Source organism: Python bivittatus, unplaced genomic scaffold (genome assembly GCF_059951505.1).
Source record: "Python bivittatus isolate LINGU-HERP-01145 unplaced genomic scaffold, Pbiv_v1 ctg000020_np1212, whole genome shotgun sequence".
NCBI classification, from domain to species: Eukaryota; Metazoa; Chordata; class Lepidosauria; order Squamata; family Pythonidae; genus Python; species Python bivittatus.
In genome coordinates this window covers 119,098,828-119,119,779 of record NW_028277030.1, presented here as the reverse complement: position 1 = coordinate 119,119,779, position 20,952 = coordinate 119,098,828, and the positions used below count along the sequence as shown (strand labels likewise).

At 39.4% G+C, this 20,952-nt stretch overlaps 1 protein-coding gene across 3 annotated transcripts in view; it reads right to left on the bottom strand.

The window, feature by feature from the left end:
- Window positions 1-20,952, bottom strand: part of PRKCE (protein kinase C epsilon) — a 321,985-nt gene that overhangs the window by 100,025 nt on the left and 201,008 nt on the right. For 2 of the 3 annotated variants that reach the window (XM_088147772.1, XM_088147779.1), the window contains 4 exons: window positions 9,041-9,118; window positions 6,676-6,835; window positions 5,424-5,458; window positions 517-602 (listed from right to left, as the gene is read on the bottom strand). In XM_088147772.1, coding sequence (XP_088003898.1) covers window positions 517-602; window positions 5,424-5,458; window positions 6,676-6,835; window positions 9,041-9,118 — 359 coding nt within the window. The remainder of the gene's footprint in view (window positions 1-516; window positions 603-5,423; window positions 5,459-6,675; window positions 6,836-9,040; window positions 9,119-20,952) is intronic. The other variant, XM_088147775.1, reaches the window with a different exon arrangement.

The window sequence follows — 20,952 nt, the reverse complement described above, 5'->3', positions numbered from 1 at the left end:
CCTGTGCTTGAAGGGACAGACTGTATGATCAGTGGAGGAGTTATCTGGCTTGTCAAACCTACCATCACTGGAGATCTTTTGTAGCAGGAAGCTGACATAGTTACATAAAGGAGCCCAACTGGTAGAATGGCACAGAGCATTAGGAATTTCAAAAATAAGGCAATGGACATTTGCCACATAGGGGAGCACTAGCTATTCATTATCTTTTCTTTTTGTGAAGAGGGCAGAAGACTGAGTGTTTAGACATGGACTTGAGGGACAGGGCAAGTGGCCAGCAAGCAAACACTGACTGGCTAACAGTCCAGAAGAGCCATAGCTAAGAGACTGCATCTCTCTAAGAGCTCACAGCATCCTGATGTCTAGATCTGAAAACAGTGAAAACAACCTAGATCAGTTCTGTGTGTGTTTTAAACCAAGAGATGGAAAGGCTGGTTGTTTGGAAGAGTCATCATGCCTAAAACACACTCACCCTGCACAGTTTCCTTTTATTTAGGCATTCTGTCTATAAATATTTACCTCATCATGGGCTTCCTGCTTCTTCAAGCCGGCGCACTTTGTTATTATAAGCTCATGGCATCGCTTGTGGACTACGCAAGTACAAACTGTAAACAAGAGATTATTTTATCCATAGTGGAAGAAAAAAATTAAATAAAATGAGAAATTCTAGGGGATTCATCCCTATCCTCATTCCCTTCCGAGGGTCTTGTAAAAGGCTTACATTAAATTATAGTATATGTCAAAATGGGGGGGGGGGGTCCGAAAGGATATCCTAGGAATCCTATTGGAATTGAGGCTCCCAAGTAGGCAATGAAAACTCTCAAATTAACAAGAGCAAATGTAATTGACACTCTGATGACTCTATCACATTTTAAATAGTGTCAGAATATCTGTTTGCACTTTCACAGAAGGGAAATGAAGTTATGAGGCTCCATACACATTCTAAATCAATGATACCATATTGAACGTTCTGGAAAAGACAACAGACTATTGCCAAACAGCCATATAAGGAGGTATTTCTAGATCATAATGGTCCCCTGTCCAAAATGAGCTGTTGTGTTACTGTCAATTGGCTTTGAGGATATTTTATTGCTTTAGAATTGTAAACCACCTGGAAAAGACCAAGTAGATGGTGTACAAATAATACAAAGTAAACATATAAGTAAATTTGTACTGATAAAAAATCTTGAGCTGGTTTGGACACGCTCAACATTAATGCAGTGATACTTGGACTTGCACCCTCTTATTTCACTGCTTTCCCTGGCATGGGCACAAAAAATCAGAAGCGTTTATTTCTGTTTAAGATTACTCATAATCTGCTGTGTCATCCCAAACCAGGCAAATTGTAATTAATCTTAATTACACCAATCTGAAGCAAATCAACTTCTAATCATGGATTTTGACTAATCACAGTAATAATCAATCATTGTTGTGAAGCTAGGTAGCACCCGAAACTTTACTTAATCTGTAAAAAACCAACCAAAACCAACCAAAAAAAAAAGTCTGATCAGTCTGTTTTGAAGAAGAAAACTGGGTAAGTTGTTGAAGCTGAATCCTTTCCTTCTCCAATAGTTTACGCTGATGCAGTCCTTTCCTAAGCATTTTCCTTACTGGGATCTGGAGAAAACTATCGAATAAATTATAGACATCCACAGAGGTTTAGCTCACCTTACTCATATGTATTTTGGCACTTTCACCCTCCTACTTTCCATTTTGTTATAGGAAATCTGAATGTACACCATCAGCCATTATTAATCTAGTATGGCTATTTGCTGTTTCAAAGACTGTAAATTTAACTTTCCAGAAGCTTTAGACAGCATTATGAATTACACTGGAAGAGCTTCCCCAACATCTGCACAACTCTGCACCACTGGAATAATCACTTGTTCAGAACTGCCTGCAGATCAGGGCAATAAAAGGCCAAGGGAAATACAGCCATGAAGCTTAACTGTCAAGAGAAAGAGGAAGGATAAGCTCTTTGGTGAGAATTGCAGGATAGGGAGAGTTGGTCTGAAGGATGGCTGATGGAGGTTGGAAGAAGCATCCGTGACACAATAAAAAACATTGTTTCACAGTTCTAAAATGAAAAATATTTGCAGTGTTTGCTTGCTGTCAAACCATCATGGGTCACTATTGACACACTAAATCTATGACCTACAAATACATTTTGGAGCTTGAAGCATCTATTATGCATAGCTTCTGAGTCTTATTCTGTTAAGGTTTCTTTTATTCTGACCTCTTTACTATACAGTATTTTAGTATATTGTATCTTTCTTTGATATTCTTTGAATTGGTTAGTATTGTCCACTGACATCCTTTAGCATGCCAATTTGAAGTTGGAAGCTTTTCTGGGTTCAGAGATCATTTGGAAGACTTTTCTTATGTCTGTTTTTATCTTCAATGTCATGTTGTTGTACTACTGCTTCTTGTCTCATCTAACAGCTCTCTGAAACTCTTGGTTAAATTCCTTCCTGAGATGTTTGTCTTTCTTGGCTTTGGCTTCTCTTCTCTTCTTGGCAATTTCCAGAGTTTGTTCTGACATCCAGTATGCTTTCTTCTGTTTCTTCATCTTTGGCAATCTCTTATCACATTCATCCTTAATGACTTCTTTAAGTTCATTCCACAATATCTCTGGTTCTCTATCAGTAAGATTCAGGACTTCAAAGTGATTCCTGATATTCTCCTTGAAAATGGTAGGTATATGTTCAAGATCATATTGTGGAAACTGATTGGCTTTCTTCTTCTTCTTTAACTTAATTTGAAGCTTGTTCCACAGTCAGCCCCTAGCCATGTCTTTGATGGTATAATTGAACTCCTCCACCTCCTTTTAGCAATAATATAGTCAATTTGATTTCTATGTACTGTCTCTGGAAATGTCCATGTATAGAGGCATCATTTTGGTTGTTTGAAGACTATGCTAGCTATGAAGAAATCATGCCTGTGATGCTCTATGGAAGTGAAAGTTGGACTTTGAAGAAGCAAGATAGAAAAAGTATTGACACTTTTGAAATTTGGTATTGGAGAAGACTCCTGAGAATATCAGGGACAGCCAAGAAAGCAAACAAATGGATTGCTGAACAAATCAACCCAGAATTCTCATTCAAGACACAAATGACCAGACTCAAATTATCCTACTCTGGACATATTATGAGTTGACACCAAATGATGACATAATCAAGATCTGAGTCTTAGTAGAAACTATTAAACTTTTTGGCAAAGAGTCTATGCAAGCAAATCTTTCAAAATCTTAAAATCTAAAGCAGATAATTAATCTTAATCCTAAAATCCTTACTGCATGTCCAACAGTAGCTAACAACTCTGGGTATCTGGAGGTTGAGTAATGGCAACTGGACTTCTCTTTTGGTTTGATAGTTTCGCTGCTTCTCCAAGCAGCTTCTTCAGTCTAAAAAGTTGGTTAAGGGGGACCCCATAAATGTCTTCCAGGGTGGCTGCATTTCTCACTAACATGATGGGCTCGTTGAAGGGACAATAGGAGATGTGATCAGTAGAGTCTTTGGGATGTGGATGTCTTGCTCCTAATCCTTCACTCATCCCCAAGTGGGTCGTTAAGTGCTGCCTCCCTGGTGAACTTGTGAAGTGGTCTTAATCTTCCTGGGGATTGATGAAAGAGTAGCATGAAAAATGGGAGACAAGTTGTGTCTGAGGCCTCCACCTCTATTGAGGGAAGGATTTTCCACTTTGGCATAAATGGATTCCTTCACTCCTCTCTCAAACCACCTATTTTCTCTGTCCAAAATGTGAACATTATTGTCCTCAAATGAGTGTCCTTTTTCCTTTAGGTGAAGGTAAACTGCTGATTCTGGTCCTGTGTTGTTGCTCCTCCTGTGCTGGGCCATCCTCTTGTGTAAAGGCTGTTTGGCTTCTCCAATGTACAGCTCTGAACGCTCCCCAGTGCACTGGATTGCATATACTACATTGCTCTTATGTTTTGGTGTTTGATCTTTAGGGTGTACAAGCCTCTGTCTCAGTGTGTTAGTGGGTTTGAAAAACACAGGTATGTGATGTTTTCCAAATATCCGTTTTATCTTCTCTGACACTCCAGCCATGCATGGAATGACAAGATTCTTCCATTGACTCTGGGTCTCAGCTCTGTCTGCCATTTTTTTGTTGGATCTAGAAGTGGATTTAATAAAGGCCCAATTTGGATACCCACAGGCCTTAAGAGCTGTCCTCAGGTGTCTGTTTTCCTTCTTTTTGGCATCTATGGAGCTGGGGATGGTTTCTTTCCCTCAATAGAGGTAGAGGCCTCAGACACAACTTGTCTCCCATTTTTCATGCTGCTCTTTCATCAGTCCCCAGGAAGATTAAGACCACTTCACAAGTCCACCAGGGAGGCAGCACTTAATGACCCACTTGGGGATGAGTGAGGGATTAGGAGCAAGACATCCAGATCCCAAAGACTTTACTGATCACATCTCCTCCCTTCAACGAGCCCACCATGTTAGTGAGAAACGCAGCCACCCTGGAAGACATTTATGGGGTCCCCCCTAACCAACTTTCTAGACTGAAGAAGCTGCTTGGACAAGCAGCAAAACGTATCAAACCAAAAGAAAAGAAGTCCAGTTGCCATGACCCAACCTCCAGATAATTCCACCTGGATGACTGAGAATCTTCATCAACATAACTCTGGGTATCCTAACAACATAAGCAAACAATACAAGTAGATTTTTCCTATTGGTTTACTTAGAACTTTTAAATTAAGAATCCAGTGACAAATATTATTGGATTATCAGTTTATCTTATCTGCACTAACACCTTCTGCATATTCTATATGTTTTTTACTCACATAGTAAGTTGGGCAGGGGTGGGGGGAGAGCAGTAGTGATGTCAATTGCATTTAACCCCAGACTGTAAGCTTCCCAAAGACATCTGACCAGTCACTGTGGGCAGCTGTTAAAACAACACTGCTCCACTGTTCTTTAACCAGAACTCAATGTTTCTGGAGGCAATCTAGGGGCTTTTTATTAATTGTATGTCTTTTTGTGTTTATTCTCTATTTTTACTCTGTTGTATGCTGCCCAGATGGGGTCTGCATTACAAAAACAGTGAAGGAAACAAACAAACAAACAATCATGCTGGATTCAGAGGAACGTATTCAATTAGGCTCATCTTCTACCAAAAGTCTATGGAGGCTGTCGCAGGGAGAATGGGCCAGCAGATCTTTCATTATTCTCTGCAGCAGGACATCTTAGAGGCTGCACACTCAGGACAGCTTTTCTGCTTGCTGAAAAGGACTGAAAGATCAGGGTGATTATACATGGTTTTTCATTATCCATGTAGGGGCTTCCAAAATTACTGGGAATTTATAAAAAAAAACTGCAAGGAAGCCATTTCCTCTAAGCCCCTAATCATCAGGGTTCCTTATAGATTCCATTCATATTCATAAAATGTACAATTTTCCTTACCTTGACATTGGTACCCTTGTTTTCCTATTACTCCCCTGTTTTTTTTTAAAAAAAAGAACAGTAAAGAACACATTAGGAATAGACAGTAGATATAATTTCACATTGTCATTTGTCATACAGTGAATGGCTAGGAATGACTACACGATATGGAAGACCATGCTGGCTACATTCCTATTTATGCAAGAATATTCTCCTTTTAATTGCACAGATGGAATTCAAAGTGATGAAACTCACTTTGCATTCTTTCTGTCTTACATTTTCTGAAATGCCACCAAGCGATTCTTTTTTCATTGTGTCTGTTCACTCATACATTTCCTAGTATTGATAAGGCTTTGCCAATCTTGCTCTGAAGTGCATCTCACATCTTTATTAGCTGTGAAACTTCAAAACATTTGGCAATGGCTACCTTCTTTGTTTCAGCACTGCAGAAACCAGAAAAGCTATCACTGAACTTTTCCTCACCACACAGCTATTAAAGGTACAGATGTAGCATGAAAGGGCCAGAGGGTCTATAGTCCAAATTAATCATACATTAATCTAAACATGACCTTCTGCTGTGTTTCAATTACAGTTCTAACAGTGAATGAGATCCCACCGATGTTCGCTTCAATGCAATGATACATTGATCAAGTTCAGACAAAGTGTTTCTCCCTTAAACACTGAGCACAGCAGTTGCTTAGCAACAGAATCGAATGGGATGAGATAGTCTGAAGGAGTTCAGTGAGCTGTAGTTTGTGCAACCACCCCATGTTGGAGTGGCATAGCAGTGGCTATGAAGTTCACTGGGGCTGAATATACTTCATATATGGGATTCCTTTTCACTTAACTGGAAATGAGAAAATTTGAATTAAGGCAAATCTATACTAAATGCCTTATAATGCAACCTTGTACATGTCTACTCAGAAGCAAGTCCTACTATATCCATTTAGTCTTACCCCCAGCAATGTGTTCACATGATTGTAGTAAAAAAAAAAAAATAGAATAAGACTGCAGAGTACAAATAATTTGAACTCCACCATATATGCTTTTATAATGTATAATGGAATACCTCACCAACAATGGTACAGGGAGCCTTTGCATTTCTCAACAAATAAAATGACACCATTATTTTATTTTATTAAATAATTGTTTTTTTTTTCCTGAAAGCTTTAATTCAAAGGACTTCCAATAGCCAAAGCAACAATAGTAATTGTGCTACCATGAAAAAACAAGCTAGATGATATGAGAAATGTCTCCATATAATAAAATTTACCATATAAAGTCTCGGCAGTGTGAACAATAGGTTGGTTGTCTAAGATAGGTGGCCATAAACTTGTGCCCATTAACCTGATGGACCCTGCGTCGCACTGCCCCCTGGCGCTTCCTGGGGCGCATCCGTTCCCTAAACACTCTTTCTTCATTGTCTTTGGGTGCTGAAGGGAATAAAAAGAGAGAGAGAAAGAACGGAAGAGATTAACACTGAAATATTCCAGGCACAAAACTGAAGTACAAAATAAACAAGCAGAATGCACAACTTCAAACTGATTCTCACGTATCCATGTTTTTGTATGTATTCCACCCCACTCACTTTCCTTTCTGATTTAAGCACTGTGAACCCCTTTCTTTGTTTTAAAGGAAATTTATAATATGTATGATTGTACAGGTAAGCTTAAATGTATGCAATAACTTCATCAACCTAGTGTCCTTTGAACATGTTGGACTTCAACTCATTCCCAGTGGGCATACTGATTGCAGATCAATGCATCCAGAGACCACCAGGTTGTGGAAGGCTGGTGAAATATTTGAAGTCATAAAGGATTCAATGGTGGATATATAATCCTGAATTCTTTGGGGGATAATAAACTAATAGTTGGGAGGGAGAAAGCTGAGATATTAAGTTAGATCTACTGTATATCCCCTCTTTCCTTCAGGAGCTCAAGATCGTTTACATGGAGATCTTCCTTCCTTTTATCCTCACAGTAATAACCTTATGAGTAGGTTGGGCTAAGAGAGAGAGTAGCCCAAAGTCATTCAACAAGTTTCCCTGGCTGAGGATGGATTTGAACCAGGGTCTCCCCGATCCTAGTCCAACACACTGATTACTACATCACAATAGCATATTTTTAAAAGTTTGGGGCTCTATGGATTTCACCAAGAGGCCTCTCCACATTTTCTTGGAAAGGTATCAGTAATAGATCTTGGTGGAATGGGCCCTTTTGAGGATGCAGTGTGCTGATGGCAGATGTGTCTGGAAAAGCTGACAAGGCTGAATCATAACACTATCACCTGCACTAGTGCTCCAAGGTCCAGCATCCAATTCTCAGTACTCTACATACTGACTGGTTGTAACAAAATTCATTGTATTATATCTCCTCTCTTAATGAAATTGCAGGATAATAATGCAAAATAAAACAGTATGAATGTGAAGCATCAGCATCCTAACTGCATTGGATATAAATTAATTCTCGAGATGAGGTAACAGCTAATTCTATCAACACATTTCTTTCCAAATGTATAATAATCAGCATTTTTTCTACAATTGCTTTATGCAAGCAGAATATAACAACCAATACAGGGGTGATATCGCTAATCCTAATTTTTCTTGTTGGGAAATTCCCTTTTGTACATCAAAATCCTAGTTTTTTTGTTTTGTTTTTTAATGGGAATGCAGTTTCCTTATCTTCAGCTATTGCATTAATCACAGTTGCTGCGGAAGCCATGATGTGCAGAGATCTCACTCACACACACACACATGCACGGTTTGGCTACCAGCTGTGATTCCAGCATCAAAGCAAAGCCACACTGATGCTATGTTGCTGCTTCCTGCTGTGTTACATTTATCTGACTGAGTGTCTCACAGCAGCTTCAACCCCAGCTTTGTCCTTTGGGTTTGCAGGGAGGGGGGAATCACTGGAAGAAAACACATCATCCAGCCCAGTTGAAGAGGGACATCTATGGGAATAAGCCCAAAGGATTCAACCCGCATCTGATAATCTCACAGAGCTGCCTTGTGTGAGAATGAAATATATAGGATGAACAGGAAATGTTTCCAGACTTGATGCTTTGGGTTTCAAAATGGCCAACATTCAACTAATCCTGAGCTAATACTATAGAAGCCTTAATGCTCTTAGGAAAACTGTGAGCTAGCATGGTGTGAAAGGTAAGACACCTACACAGTCTTTCCCAATTACTAAGATCTGCCTCTGAGATCCTGCTTTAGCTGGGATGCATGGCATGTGACGCCCTGCGGCGACACCCTTTTCACTGAGGGAGCCCAAGTATCTCAGAGCAATTTTAGAGCACCATAGCAAGACTTCCTGTAAAAAAAAAAAAAAAACCCTCTAGGATTTCTATTAACTTTGTGTTTTAGTTAGTTTTGTTCAGAACACAACGGCTGTAGGTCAGAGATAGAATGCAAATTTTGCATGGGTTTGATCCATGGACTCTCCAGCCAAAAGAACTGGTAGCAGCTGAGGAGAAGCACACCCGCGGTCCATCAGAATAAATTAGCTTTCCTATGGATTATGATGGCTTGCAATTATAACCTAACAGATCTGGAAGTTACTTGGGTAAATTATCTGATTCAACTCTGAAATTTGACTCAACTGAATAGTGAGATGTTAGAGGTAACAACTCACAGATGATTGAAGTTCCTCTTCTTTGAGTGGGACTGCAATGTACAGAATCTGATCTGCTATCTTCTGAAGTTCCTTCCCCTGATGTTATAAGACAAGATAAGCAACAGTTCAATGTGCAAGGCAGTTTGCAAAGAAAAAAAAATGGACAGTCTTGGTATTTATTTTTTCCTGCTGCATCTCTTTAAAGTGCTACTGAATATTGCTATTGCTATTCCCTTAAAATTTAAGGCAGCCTTTTCCAACTAAGGTTGATTGAAACAATTGTTTAATATCCCAATTTCTTGATTAACTAGTTAGAAAAAGCCAGAGTTCCCCAAATTGTTATCTAAGGAGAAACAAAATTAGTCCTCATTCTCCTCTTCTCACATACAGGGGGAGAAGACAGGATAAAGTATTTGCCAGTCCAAAGATGCAGCAGTCCAACTCTAATGTCCTAAATTAAGGTTCAAATGATCATTTGATCTACGTTTAAAAGTGTATGCAATACCTCGTTTAATTACCCTACACATATTTCATTGAACTACAGGTGGTAGGAAGTTAGTTGGAAGAGCAACTAAATGAGTTGTTAAGAACAACTCTTGTACTCTTCATCACAAATTAGAACATGTGGAACCTCATCCCACTATGTCAAACAGTTTTCCTTACCCTACCATGCCCCATGACACTAGGAGTAGGCAACCTGTGTCCTCCAGACATTTTGGACTTCAACTCCCATTAGCCCTAGCCAGCATGGCCAAATATAAAGTACCATGTGAGTTGTAGCCTAAAATATCAAGAGAAAAACTAGTTATTTATCCTTCTTTGAAAGAATAATAAAAGTAAAATACTTGAGAATCCTTGCTCAAAATACTTGCTCGAGCAGGTGGATTGATTCCACTGCGAAAGGGCTATACTGCAGCCCATTTTGGAGAGTGACATAACTCCCTGGTGGGTAGAACCCATTATTTTAACTCTAGTTCAAGGAATTTGGATTGTAGAAGTGCAGGAAAGCTGCCAACAGGATAGTCAATGATGGGATACAGAACAATGGTCCAACTCAGTAGAAGAAAGTTGTAGTGCCCATATCTCCCTAAAATAGGTCCTCTGCCATTATTTTCCCCAAATGTGGATAGGTTGTTGTATATCAGTGCCACATTTGGAACATGTATGCTGTACTTTCTATATTTAAAATTGAAGAAATACACAGCAATGTATTTCCAACTTCAGTTTTCTGGAACTCTAACACGGTCACTTGTACCATAGCAAAATCAATGATGTAATGAAAAATCATTACTTAATTTAATTTATGATACACACTCAATGGAATTTAGGAAGGAATTTAGTGACAAGGTCTGATCCAGCTGAGAAATGCCAAAATGCATTAGCTCAAATCTAGATAAAGCAGCTGAGCTCAAATGAAGTAATTTAGAATTAGAAGTCAATTATCACTGGGCAAAGTGCTAAAAAAAAAGAGTGTTGTTTGCACAATGTAGACCAAACCTGCCTATAGTCTGCTCCAAAGATGAGCTAGTCTATGTCTCACCCCAAATTAGAATTCAGCATAGCAGTAGGCCTTCTAACAGCATTGTTCTAGGTTGCAAAACAGAAATATGATTATTTTGGAAAATGTGTAGACAGCCATGCAAGCTGCACTCATTCTGATCTTACCAATTAATACCATAATTTCTGACTTCCTGGGCTTCATTTAATCCTAAAAACTGGAAAATATTTTCAATTTATTTATGAGTTGAGGAGGGGTAAGTTTGACCATCTCAAATAGCATGTCTTAAAATATCTATAGTGTAACCCATACACTGAGAGATACAATTTAAAAAAAGTGTTGTAGTAATCAGACAGATCCTGCCCTTCTGTTGGCTGGGAAGTCTGATGCTATAATTCCTATACATCTAGGAGGGCATGTCTTGGAAGGCTGTTTATGTTACCTGACTTTCAGGATTTTGGCCATGCAATCCAGTGATTCTCCAAAGATACTTGCAAAAGCAGAAGTGATGCATTTCCTTTTACCTACTGACATGCCTTCTGATATTTCTTGCTGCAACTGTTGTTTCGTACATGAAAAACTTTGAGATTTTTAAAATGTAATTTTAAGGCTAAAAATCCAGACACAACTAAAACAACTACTAAGGCTGAAAAAATATCTTCAAGAAAGAGGCCCATTTTATTGGAACTTAGGGGGTACAAAATATCAAGCTTCACCATTTAAATAGAAATTAACTCTTCTTGACACATACTCTGCTTGGGGCATAGCTTAGTGAAGATGTAGGCAACCTTTTTGAGCTAGGGCACATGTGGAATATTTGGAGCTCACAAAATGTCTGCCATTGGAGGACCTGCTTATCCTGTAAATGGCTGCTCTGTTCAGTCACAAAATGGCCATTTACTAGAAAGTGAGCTACTCTCTCTCCTGATGCTTTCTAAACCTTCCAGTGGGATTTTTGTTGGGCTCAAACATATTCTTACATGTTCTTACAACTAAATATGATGCTAGATGCTGGTGCTTTGCTTTGCAGCATAGAAATTTTCTATTTAATTTGTTGTTGTTTCTTAATAGTATATTAAAAAAAAAAATCAGGTAGGACTGAGAGTCTGAGCCAGTTGGAGGACAATTGGGTGTTCATGGGTGCCAGGTTGCTTGTCCCTAGCTTAGATTTACTAGGTTTACATGATGTCCAACCAATGCCCACCCACCTGAGGGGTATCATACTTGAATATTATGTAACCATACTTTTTGAATATTCCAAACACATACATTGATATTCTATGGGCACAGAAAACTGTACATTCGTTTTAATTTAATTTATTTATTTCACAAGATTTCTCTGATGCCCCAATTATAAGACATTTGCCTGAAATAAATTCTGTGGGTTTGTATGACATTTCCCTTTTCCCAGCTGCTACAGAAGGGCTGAGAGGAGGAGAAAGGATGAAAAGCCATCTGGGCTACGGAAAGGTTGGTTACTGCTGCTGCCACTGACTTAAAATGTTTTTTTTAAAAAACAGCTTGTTTATATAGCTTGTGCATATAGCTTAATTAATTACTTCCTAATTTTATCAAGTCACAATTTGTCCACTAATTAGACCAGGATCATCCCTCTGCAGGCAAAGGACTATTTGATTAGACCAGACAGTAATTTATCAAGATTTGCATTCAAGGAAAGGAAGGAAAAATAGCAGAGAAAGGGTATACACACAGGCTCAAGCATTGCTCTGGAGGAATGTGTTAAGGCTGGGCAGTAGCCCCTCCCAAATCCATTCAGGCTGCAACTTCCAAATCTGTCAGTCAACATAACTGAAATCTGGAAGGACCAGAATGAAGAAGGTCTGTATATGTCCCTGTACGTTGGGCATGAATGTAAATCACATGTGCACAACTTTTTCTGGATTGGCATGAGGGCTACATTCCAAGAAAGTTGATGGGGCGAGGATAAAAACAAAAATAGTTTTAATTCATATCTAATTAAACTTTAATAAGTTAAAGACCATTAATATAATCATCTACAGTTAATAATTCTCCCTTCTATTACATTTTGAGGGCAACTTTTGGAGAGGTTCTTAGAGCAGCTGCAAAGCTTTTGAGAGCCACAGGCAGCCGTGGACTTCCATCTGGGTTCCTCTATTTTTTTCTTTTAAATATCTACAAAGAATGCTATTTGGTCACAGTGAAGCACTTTGAAGTTTCATTTACAGTATTCCAAAGAAGTCTTTCCTATTCAAAGTAAGGTGGTTGTTATGTTTTCCCAGAGTGTTGCCAATGCTTAATATTAGCTGGATTAGCTCGAGTCACATTATTACACTGTTACTACCACCAAAAAAAAAAAGTTTGTCAGCTTGTGGTTCAGTCTATGCTCCTGTCAATAAAGTGGCTGGATTTAAACCATTTTGTGTGATTGACGTGTGGAACAAATGGGAATTTATCCCAGGAGACACAAGACAGTTAAACCCTCTAGTGTTTTTAATTGTTCTTCAAACCCCTTGAAAGATCAATATGATAAAACTACAACAAATCCTAGGGACAAATATAGCTGTTAACTGGGAGCCAACAAAGGGGTGTGTGCGTATGTGTGTGTACATGTTTTAAAGTAAGGTAGGATTACAGAAGAACCTGATGAATAATCATGGTTGAGGCATGGAGAAAAGGAATTGAGATGGGAGTAACAGACATCTCAGAAGGAAGAAACAGAAAATGGTGTCATATGAAGACTTGACTAAAGTATAATAAACATTATCCAGAAAAATGCCTTTTAATTTGCCTGTAAAATGAAAAACCTACAGTTGGAAAATATGACACAGGCATAAAATGATGAAAGCCAACCAAAGTCCAAACCCTCTATCTTATTCCTAACACTCCAGATCAGGCTATTTTCCATACCAGAAAAAATGTTGCTAAAAGGGTGTTCCTTTGTATAATTATACAAATATACGAGCCCTACAGCTATATGATTATTTATAGCAAATATTCATGCTGGAATGGAACTACACAATTGTTACTTCAAACCCACATGCGTGATTCATTTCGCTCCAGGCCAACAATTTAAATAATTCCTTCACACCACTGGGGGTCACTCTAGCCTGGCATTTAAAACAATATCAAATGTTTTTCTTTTTAATTATTAAAGTTCTGAAGCCTTAAAAGCCAATTTCCCGGTAGCATTCATCAAGAATTGACTTGCACACAAAATATGTGAAAAAAATCTGTGGAAGAATCAATTGTGTGTGGGAGAAAGCTTAATTCTAACATTTTGTCAAAAATAACCCCTTCCACAAAATATATACTATACTGATTTGTGAATTCATAGGGGTGTGTGTGCATGTGTGTGTGAGAGAGAAATATAGAGACATTTTGTTATAATAAATTGACTGTCACTCAGTTTAGATAGCTTTCTCTCATGAAGACATTAAGGTACTATACAACAGGCACCGAGGAGAGACATTAGCAGCCAAGAACCCAAAAAGGCCTTTTGCATTTATAAATGTTGGAGAGACTTAAGCTGCCATATTAACATCTTCATTCCCTATCAGTACATGCTTTCCTGGGCATCTGCCGTGGTCCCCAGTGCTAAAGCTTGGTATTTGTTTAGAAGCAAAAAACAAACAAACTCAACCACCTCTGAACTTTATTTAATTTGGGAATATTTATACACAAATGTTCAATCTTAAGGGGAGATCCAAAACATTCAACAGTCATATTCAATACTTCTATCAAAAGACATGATGGAAGCAATTGCTTGTACTGTAAATTTGCTGATAGAGGTAATGAGATCAAATGTAAACAAAAGTACTTTTAACTCAAGGATTTTTCAAGACTCTTTTGCTGCCGTGCTAATTTTCAGCCAATGTTATTCTTCCAACTTTTACACACAATCCAAAGGAAAGTGGACTTAGCTTTGTAGCATTTTATTATAGTAACACTAGACTTTCAAATGAGTTCCTGTTGCATTTGATGTAAACATTTCACACAGTACTGAAGAGCTAGTACTTTTTATTTTAAAGACTGTGAAAATACACCATTCTTCAAACATTGCAAAAGTTCTTGACTAGTAAGTTCTCATGACTGCACTTGCCTCATTTGAAAGCAAGTTGGAAATTGTGACCAATTCTTCTGTACAATACATTAAACAGAAATATGTGTCCCACCAATAATCAAACATCAATCCCTATAAAATCCTCTATCTTCTCCTTACATGAACTGTCTGTGTTTAACTGTGAATTTAAATTTTAGTTGAAAGAAGAATGGGAGAAGAAGGTAAGGATCAAGACTGTTTTGTTCATCCTTGAGAAGCCAGACTAGAAACATCATTTACATTTCCCACGATGCCTTCTGGGAATTATTGGGGATGTTACAGAAAATCAAACAGCAATTCTCAGATCCCTCACTGGAGAGTGATGTTGTTGACTATCTTTTCCCATATCACTATCTGGTAAGCAAAGTAGTGGGCAGGAGTGTATGTGTGTGTAACTACAGTATAGGAGAAGGCCCATAACACACCCTGCCTAACACTCCCTAAAAAGCTTGAACTGACATTGACTGTGTGGTTTGGACCTGAATTAAGTACTTTCTTATACTGAACTACCCTTCCCTAAGGATTCATTTTATTCTATTTTTATTTTACCTACTTTGTACTGGTGTGAGAGGAAGATTTCCATAATTACTCAGAGATAGCTGGGAGTTATTTATTTAAAAATCTATCTCTGCTTTTAGTCTATAACTTTTATTTTTCCACAAGCAGGCTTACATAAGATCAAAATGCAGAAAAACATCAGTGGAAAACAATCAAAGCCAAGCTAGCAGTCAAAATCAACAGAATAAAAACAATCTTTAGCAGGTCATAATCTGAGCAACAACCATATGTACTGAAAGTTTATTTGCAATTAAAAAAAGTTATGTAAAAATCATTATCCAGCTAATCTGATAGACTTTCTTTAGACTGGGAACTCCTCTCAAATGTTCTGTCCTTCACTTGGAAGGATGCGTGAATTCAAATGCACAGTAAATAACTTGCTTGGGGTTTTTTTGCTTTCTTTTGGTACATAGCCCTCTAACTCAGGGTTCCTCAACCTTAGCAACTTTAAGATGGGTAGACTTCAACTCCCAGAATTCCCCAGTTGGGAGTTGAAGTCCACCCACCTTAAAGTTGCTAAGGTTGAGGAACCCTGCTCTAACTGCTAAAAGCCAATTAGCAAAACCAGTTTTAATTTAGGACACCTTCTCTCCTGGAGGATCTTGAATTAGAACATCTTGCAAATTAAAACAAAATTCTGCAGGGGGAAACACTGTTTTTCTGGATACCAGACATTCTATTTCATTACACACCAACACACACACACCATACATAATTTTTATCCAAACAGTTAACCTCTTCTTTGGGCTACCTCTAATAAACTTCTCAGCATTTTTGTTCTTTTGAAAACCTTGGTGAACCTGAAGCTATGTATATCCTCCATTTGTGCACCACTAGTGTAATTTTGGCTACAAGGAGGGATGTTTGTAGCCTGAGTTCTGGAAAGAGGGAATAAGTCAACAACTCTGGAGTGTGCAGTCCTTAAAAAAATCTGTGTAACCAGCCAGATCCAAAACATATCTAAAAATTAAAGTATTTGCTGAAATAAATGACAGTGGGATTAAAAAAATAACTGTTACAATTAGATTTCCCTCCAACATGACACTGACTACTCCAACTACTGCATTGTAGAAAAAGACTTAGATGTATTTACTCGTCAGTGTGTATGTCTATATGAGTGTAACTCTTACATTTCACAACTCCCACCTGAAATCTTAAAAAATAGTACTTCTTTCCAGGATGAATTTGATCCTTTTATGGCAGATCAGCTACCAGTTCTGCTTTATTTTGTTCTTTGCTTGGCTCTTCAAAGTACCGCAGCTGTAACTGGGGGTGTCATGGCTGTCTCTATGTTTAGTAACTGCATCATTGGCAGATTTCACTCAACTACCGTCGTTCTAATGTCAGAATGGTATCTGCTATGAGAGTATAGTCCCAGCCGCAGAATTTGGGGGGTCTGGTCAACCCTGACGGCTCTCCCTAATGTTCTCCTCCATTTGCTCCTGAGCTGTTACAGAGAAGCAGTTGCAGGTAAGATGGCTGAGGAAGGAGAAGACAGAGGTTTGCCTCTCCCTTGAGTTTCCTCTGCTCCTTGCTCCGCTGCTGGGAAAGCCCACTTTTAAGCATGAGGGGGAACCTGCAACAACTGAAACAGAAGGGTCACTTTGGAGCTAAATGGTAGCAGATACTAGGTGAAAGCAGGCAAGGTAGAAGCTGGCTGAGCTCTCTTGCAGTGCATGCTTTCTGGAAAACTGCTAAAATTGATTGGGCAGTAAAAATATTTATAAAATATTTTTACATTATATTTTACATTATATTTCTAGTCTTATTTTAAGAAACAGCTAGCCCAAATGCTAGAATTGTTGTTGTTGTTGTTTAGTCGTTAAGTCGTGTCCGACTCTTCGTGACCCCATGAACCATATTGCGCCAGGCCTTCCTGTCCTTCACTGCCTCCCTGAGTTTGCTCAGTTTCATGCTCATTGCTTCAGTGATGCTATCTAACCATCTCATCCTCTGCCGTCCTCTTCTCCTTTTGCCTTCAATCTTTCCCAGCATCAGGGTCTTCTCCAAAGAGATCTCTCTTCGCATTAGGTGGCCAAAATATCTGAGCTTGAGCTTCATTATCGATCCTTCCAATGAGCAATCAGGGTTGATTTCCTTTAAGATTGACTGGTTTGACCTCCTAGCAGTCCAGGGAACTCTTAAGAGTCTTCTCCAGCACCACAGTTCAAAGGCATCAATTCTTCGGCGCTCGGCCTTTTTATGGTCCAGCTCTCACAGCCATACATTACTACTGGAAAAACCATAGCTTTGACTATGCGGATCTTTGTCGGCAAGGTGACGTCTCTGCTTTTAATAATATGCTATCTAGGCTTGCCATAGCTTTCCTCCCAAGGAGCAAGCGTCTTTTAATTTCATGGCTGCAGTCTCCGTCTGCGGTGATCTTGGAGCCCAAATAAATGAAGTCTGTTACTGCTTCCATTTCTACCCCTTCTATCTGCCAGGAATTGATGGGTCCAGATGCCATGATCTTAGTTTTTTTAATGTTGAGTTTCAAGCCAGCTTTTGCACTCTCCTCTTTCACCCTCATCAAGAGGCTCTTTAGTTCTTCTTCACTTTCTGCCATTAGGGTGGTATCGTCTGCATATCTGAGGTTGTTGATGATTCTCCCTGCAATCTTAATTCCGGCTTGTGATTCTTCCAGCCTGGCATTTCTCATGATGTACTCTGCATATAGGTTAAATAAGCAGGGTGACAGTATACAGCCTTGTCGTACACCTTTCCCTATTTTGAACCAATCGGTTGTTCCATGACCGGTTCTAACTGTTGCTTCTTGGCCCGCATACAGATTTCTCAGGAGACAGGTAAGGTGGTCTGGTATTCCCATCTCTTTAAGAATTTGCCACAGTTTGTTGTGATCCACACAATCAAAGGCTTTTGCATAGTCAATGAAGCAGAAGTAGATATTTTTCTGGAACTCTCGTGCTTTCTCCATGATCCAGCGAATGTTGGCGATTTGATCTCTAGTTCCTCTGCCTCTTCGAAACCCAGCTTGTACATCCGGTAGTTCTCGGTTCATATATTGCTGAAGCCTAGCTTGTAGGATTTTGAGCATAACCTTGCTAGCATGTGAAATGAGTGCAATTGTGCGATAGTTTGAGCATTCTTTGGCGTTGCCCTTCTTTGGAATTGGAACGTAAACTGACCTTTTCCAATCCCGTGGCCACTGTTGCGTTTTCCAAACTTGCTGGCATATTGAGTGCAGCACTTTAACACCATCATCTTTTAGTATTTTAAATAACTCAGCTGGAATCCTGTCATCTCCACTAGCTTTGTTGTTAGCAATGCTTCCTAAGGCCCACTTGACTTCACTCTCTAGGATGTCTGGCTCAAGGTCAGTGATCACACCAGCGTGGACATCAGGGACATTAAGATCTTTCTTGTATAGTTCTTCTGTGTATTCTTGCCACCTCTTCTTAATCTCTTCTGCTTCTGTTAGGTCCCTGCCTTTTGTCCTTTATCATGCCCATCTTTGCACTAAACGTTCCTTTCATATCTCCAATTTTCTTGAAGAGATCTCTAGTCTTCCCCATTCTATTGTTTTCCTCAATTTCTTTGCATTGTTCATTTAAGAAGGCCTTCTTATCTCTCCTTGCTATTCTCTGGAAATCTGCATTCAGTTGCTTATATCTTTCCCTTTCACCCTTGCTTTTCGCATTCCTTCTTTCCACAGCTATTTGTAAAGCCTCATCAGACAGCCATTTTGCTTTCTTGCATTTCTTTTTCTTTGGGATGGTTTTAGTTGCTGCCTCCTGTACAATGTTACGGACCTCCGTCCATAGTTCTTCAGGCACTCTGTCTACCAAATCTAATCCTCTAAATCTATTCATCACCTTCACTGTGTACTCACAAGGAATATGATCTAAGTCATACCTGAGTGGTCTAGTGGTTTTCCCTACATTCTTCAATTTAAGCCTAAATTTTGCAGTAAGAAGCTCATGATCTGAGCCACAGTCAGCTCCTGGTCTTGTTTTTGCTGTCTGTATAGAGCTTCTCCATCTTTGGCTGCAAAGTATATAATCAATCTGGTTTCGGTATTGACCATCTGGTGATGTCCATGTGTAGAGTCGTCTCTTGTGTTGTTGGAAAAGAGTGTTTGCTATGACTAGCTTGTTCTCTTGACAGAACTCTATTAGCCTTTGCCCTGCTTCATTTTGTACTCCAAGGCCAAATTTGCCTGTTATTCCGATTACTCCTTGACTTCCTACTTTAGCATTCCAATCCCCTATGATGAAAAGGACATCTTTTTGGTGCTAGTTCTAGAAGGTGTTGTAGGTCTTCATAGAAGCGGTCAACTTCAGCTTCTTCAGCATCAGTGGTTGGGGCATAGACTTGGATGACTGTGATATTGAATGGTTTGCCTTGGATACGCACTGAGATCATTCTGTCGTTTTTGAGGTTGTACCCCATTACTGCCTTTCCCACTCTCTTATTCACTATGAGTGCAACTCCATTTCTTCTAAGGGTTTCTTGCCCACAGTAGTAGATATAATGGTCACCCGAATTAAATTCACCCATTCCCGTCCATTTCAGTTCGCTGATTCCCAAGATGTCGACGTTCAATCTTGTCATCTCATGTTTGACCACATCCAGCTTGCCTTGGTTCATAGATCTTACATTCCAGGTACCTATACAATATTGTTCTTTACAGCATCGGACCTTCTTTTCGCTTCCAGATACATCCACAGCTGAACGTCCTTTCGGCTTTGGCCCAGCCGCTTCACTCTTTCTGGAGCTACTTGGAAATGCCCTCCGCTCTTCCCCAGTAGCATATTGGACACCTTCCGACCTGAGGGGCTCATCTTCCGGCATCATATCTTTTAGCCTTTTAACATTGTCCATGGGGTTTTCTTGGCAAGGATACTGGAGTGGGTTGCCATTTCCTTCTCCAGTGGACCACATTTTGTCAGAACTCTCTGTCATGACCTGTCCGTCTTGGGTGGCCCTGCACGGTATAGCTCATGGCTTCACTGAGTTACGCAAGCCCCTTCGCCACGACAAGGCAGTGATCCATGAAGGGGAAATGCTAGAATTAGCGCTGCCTAATTATTGAATCTTGAATTAGAACATCTTGCAAATGTCTGCCTGTTATACCTGGCCTCAGGTGTGCAAGAGGAGAGCTTTGCCATACCTGGATCCATCTCATAGCAACCACCACCACCACCACCACCACCACCCAGATAATGAAAGATCCAGCAAAAGGGGCAGCACCAGGCAACTACAGGCCAATTACCTGCTTCCAACAACTTTCAAAATGCTAAATGGTGTGGTAGCCGATGCAGTCCAACAGCATCTAGCTGAAAACAAGCTCTTTCCATTCTGACTAGAAAGGAAACTGCCCAAGCAGCTGAGGAACAAAAGACAATCTCTTAACTGACAAGATGATTTTGGAAAACTGCAAGAGAAGGAAGACCAACTTGAATGTAGCTTGGATTGATTACAAGAAGGCATTTGATTCCCTGCCACGTGACTGGATAATCAAGTGACTAGAAATAACAGGAGTCAGTAGAAACATCAGAAGCTTTGTGCAAAGATCAATGGTACAATGGAAGACACAGTTGCTCGTCAATGGTGATAGACTGGGAGAGGTTAATATTCAGAGATGAATCTTTCAAGGAGACTCACTATCACCACTACTGTTTGTCATTGCATTGATTCCTCTGTCAACAATACTGAATAAGCCAGGCCCTGGCTATCAAACAACAAAAACATCTGCTAGACTATCCTACCTCCTTTACATGGACGATCTGAAGCTGTATGGAAAAACAACATCTGAAATAAAATTGCCGCTCA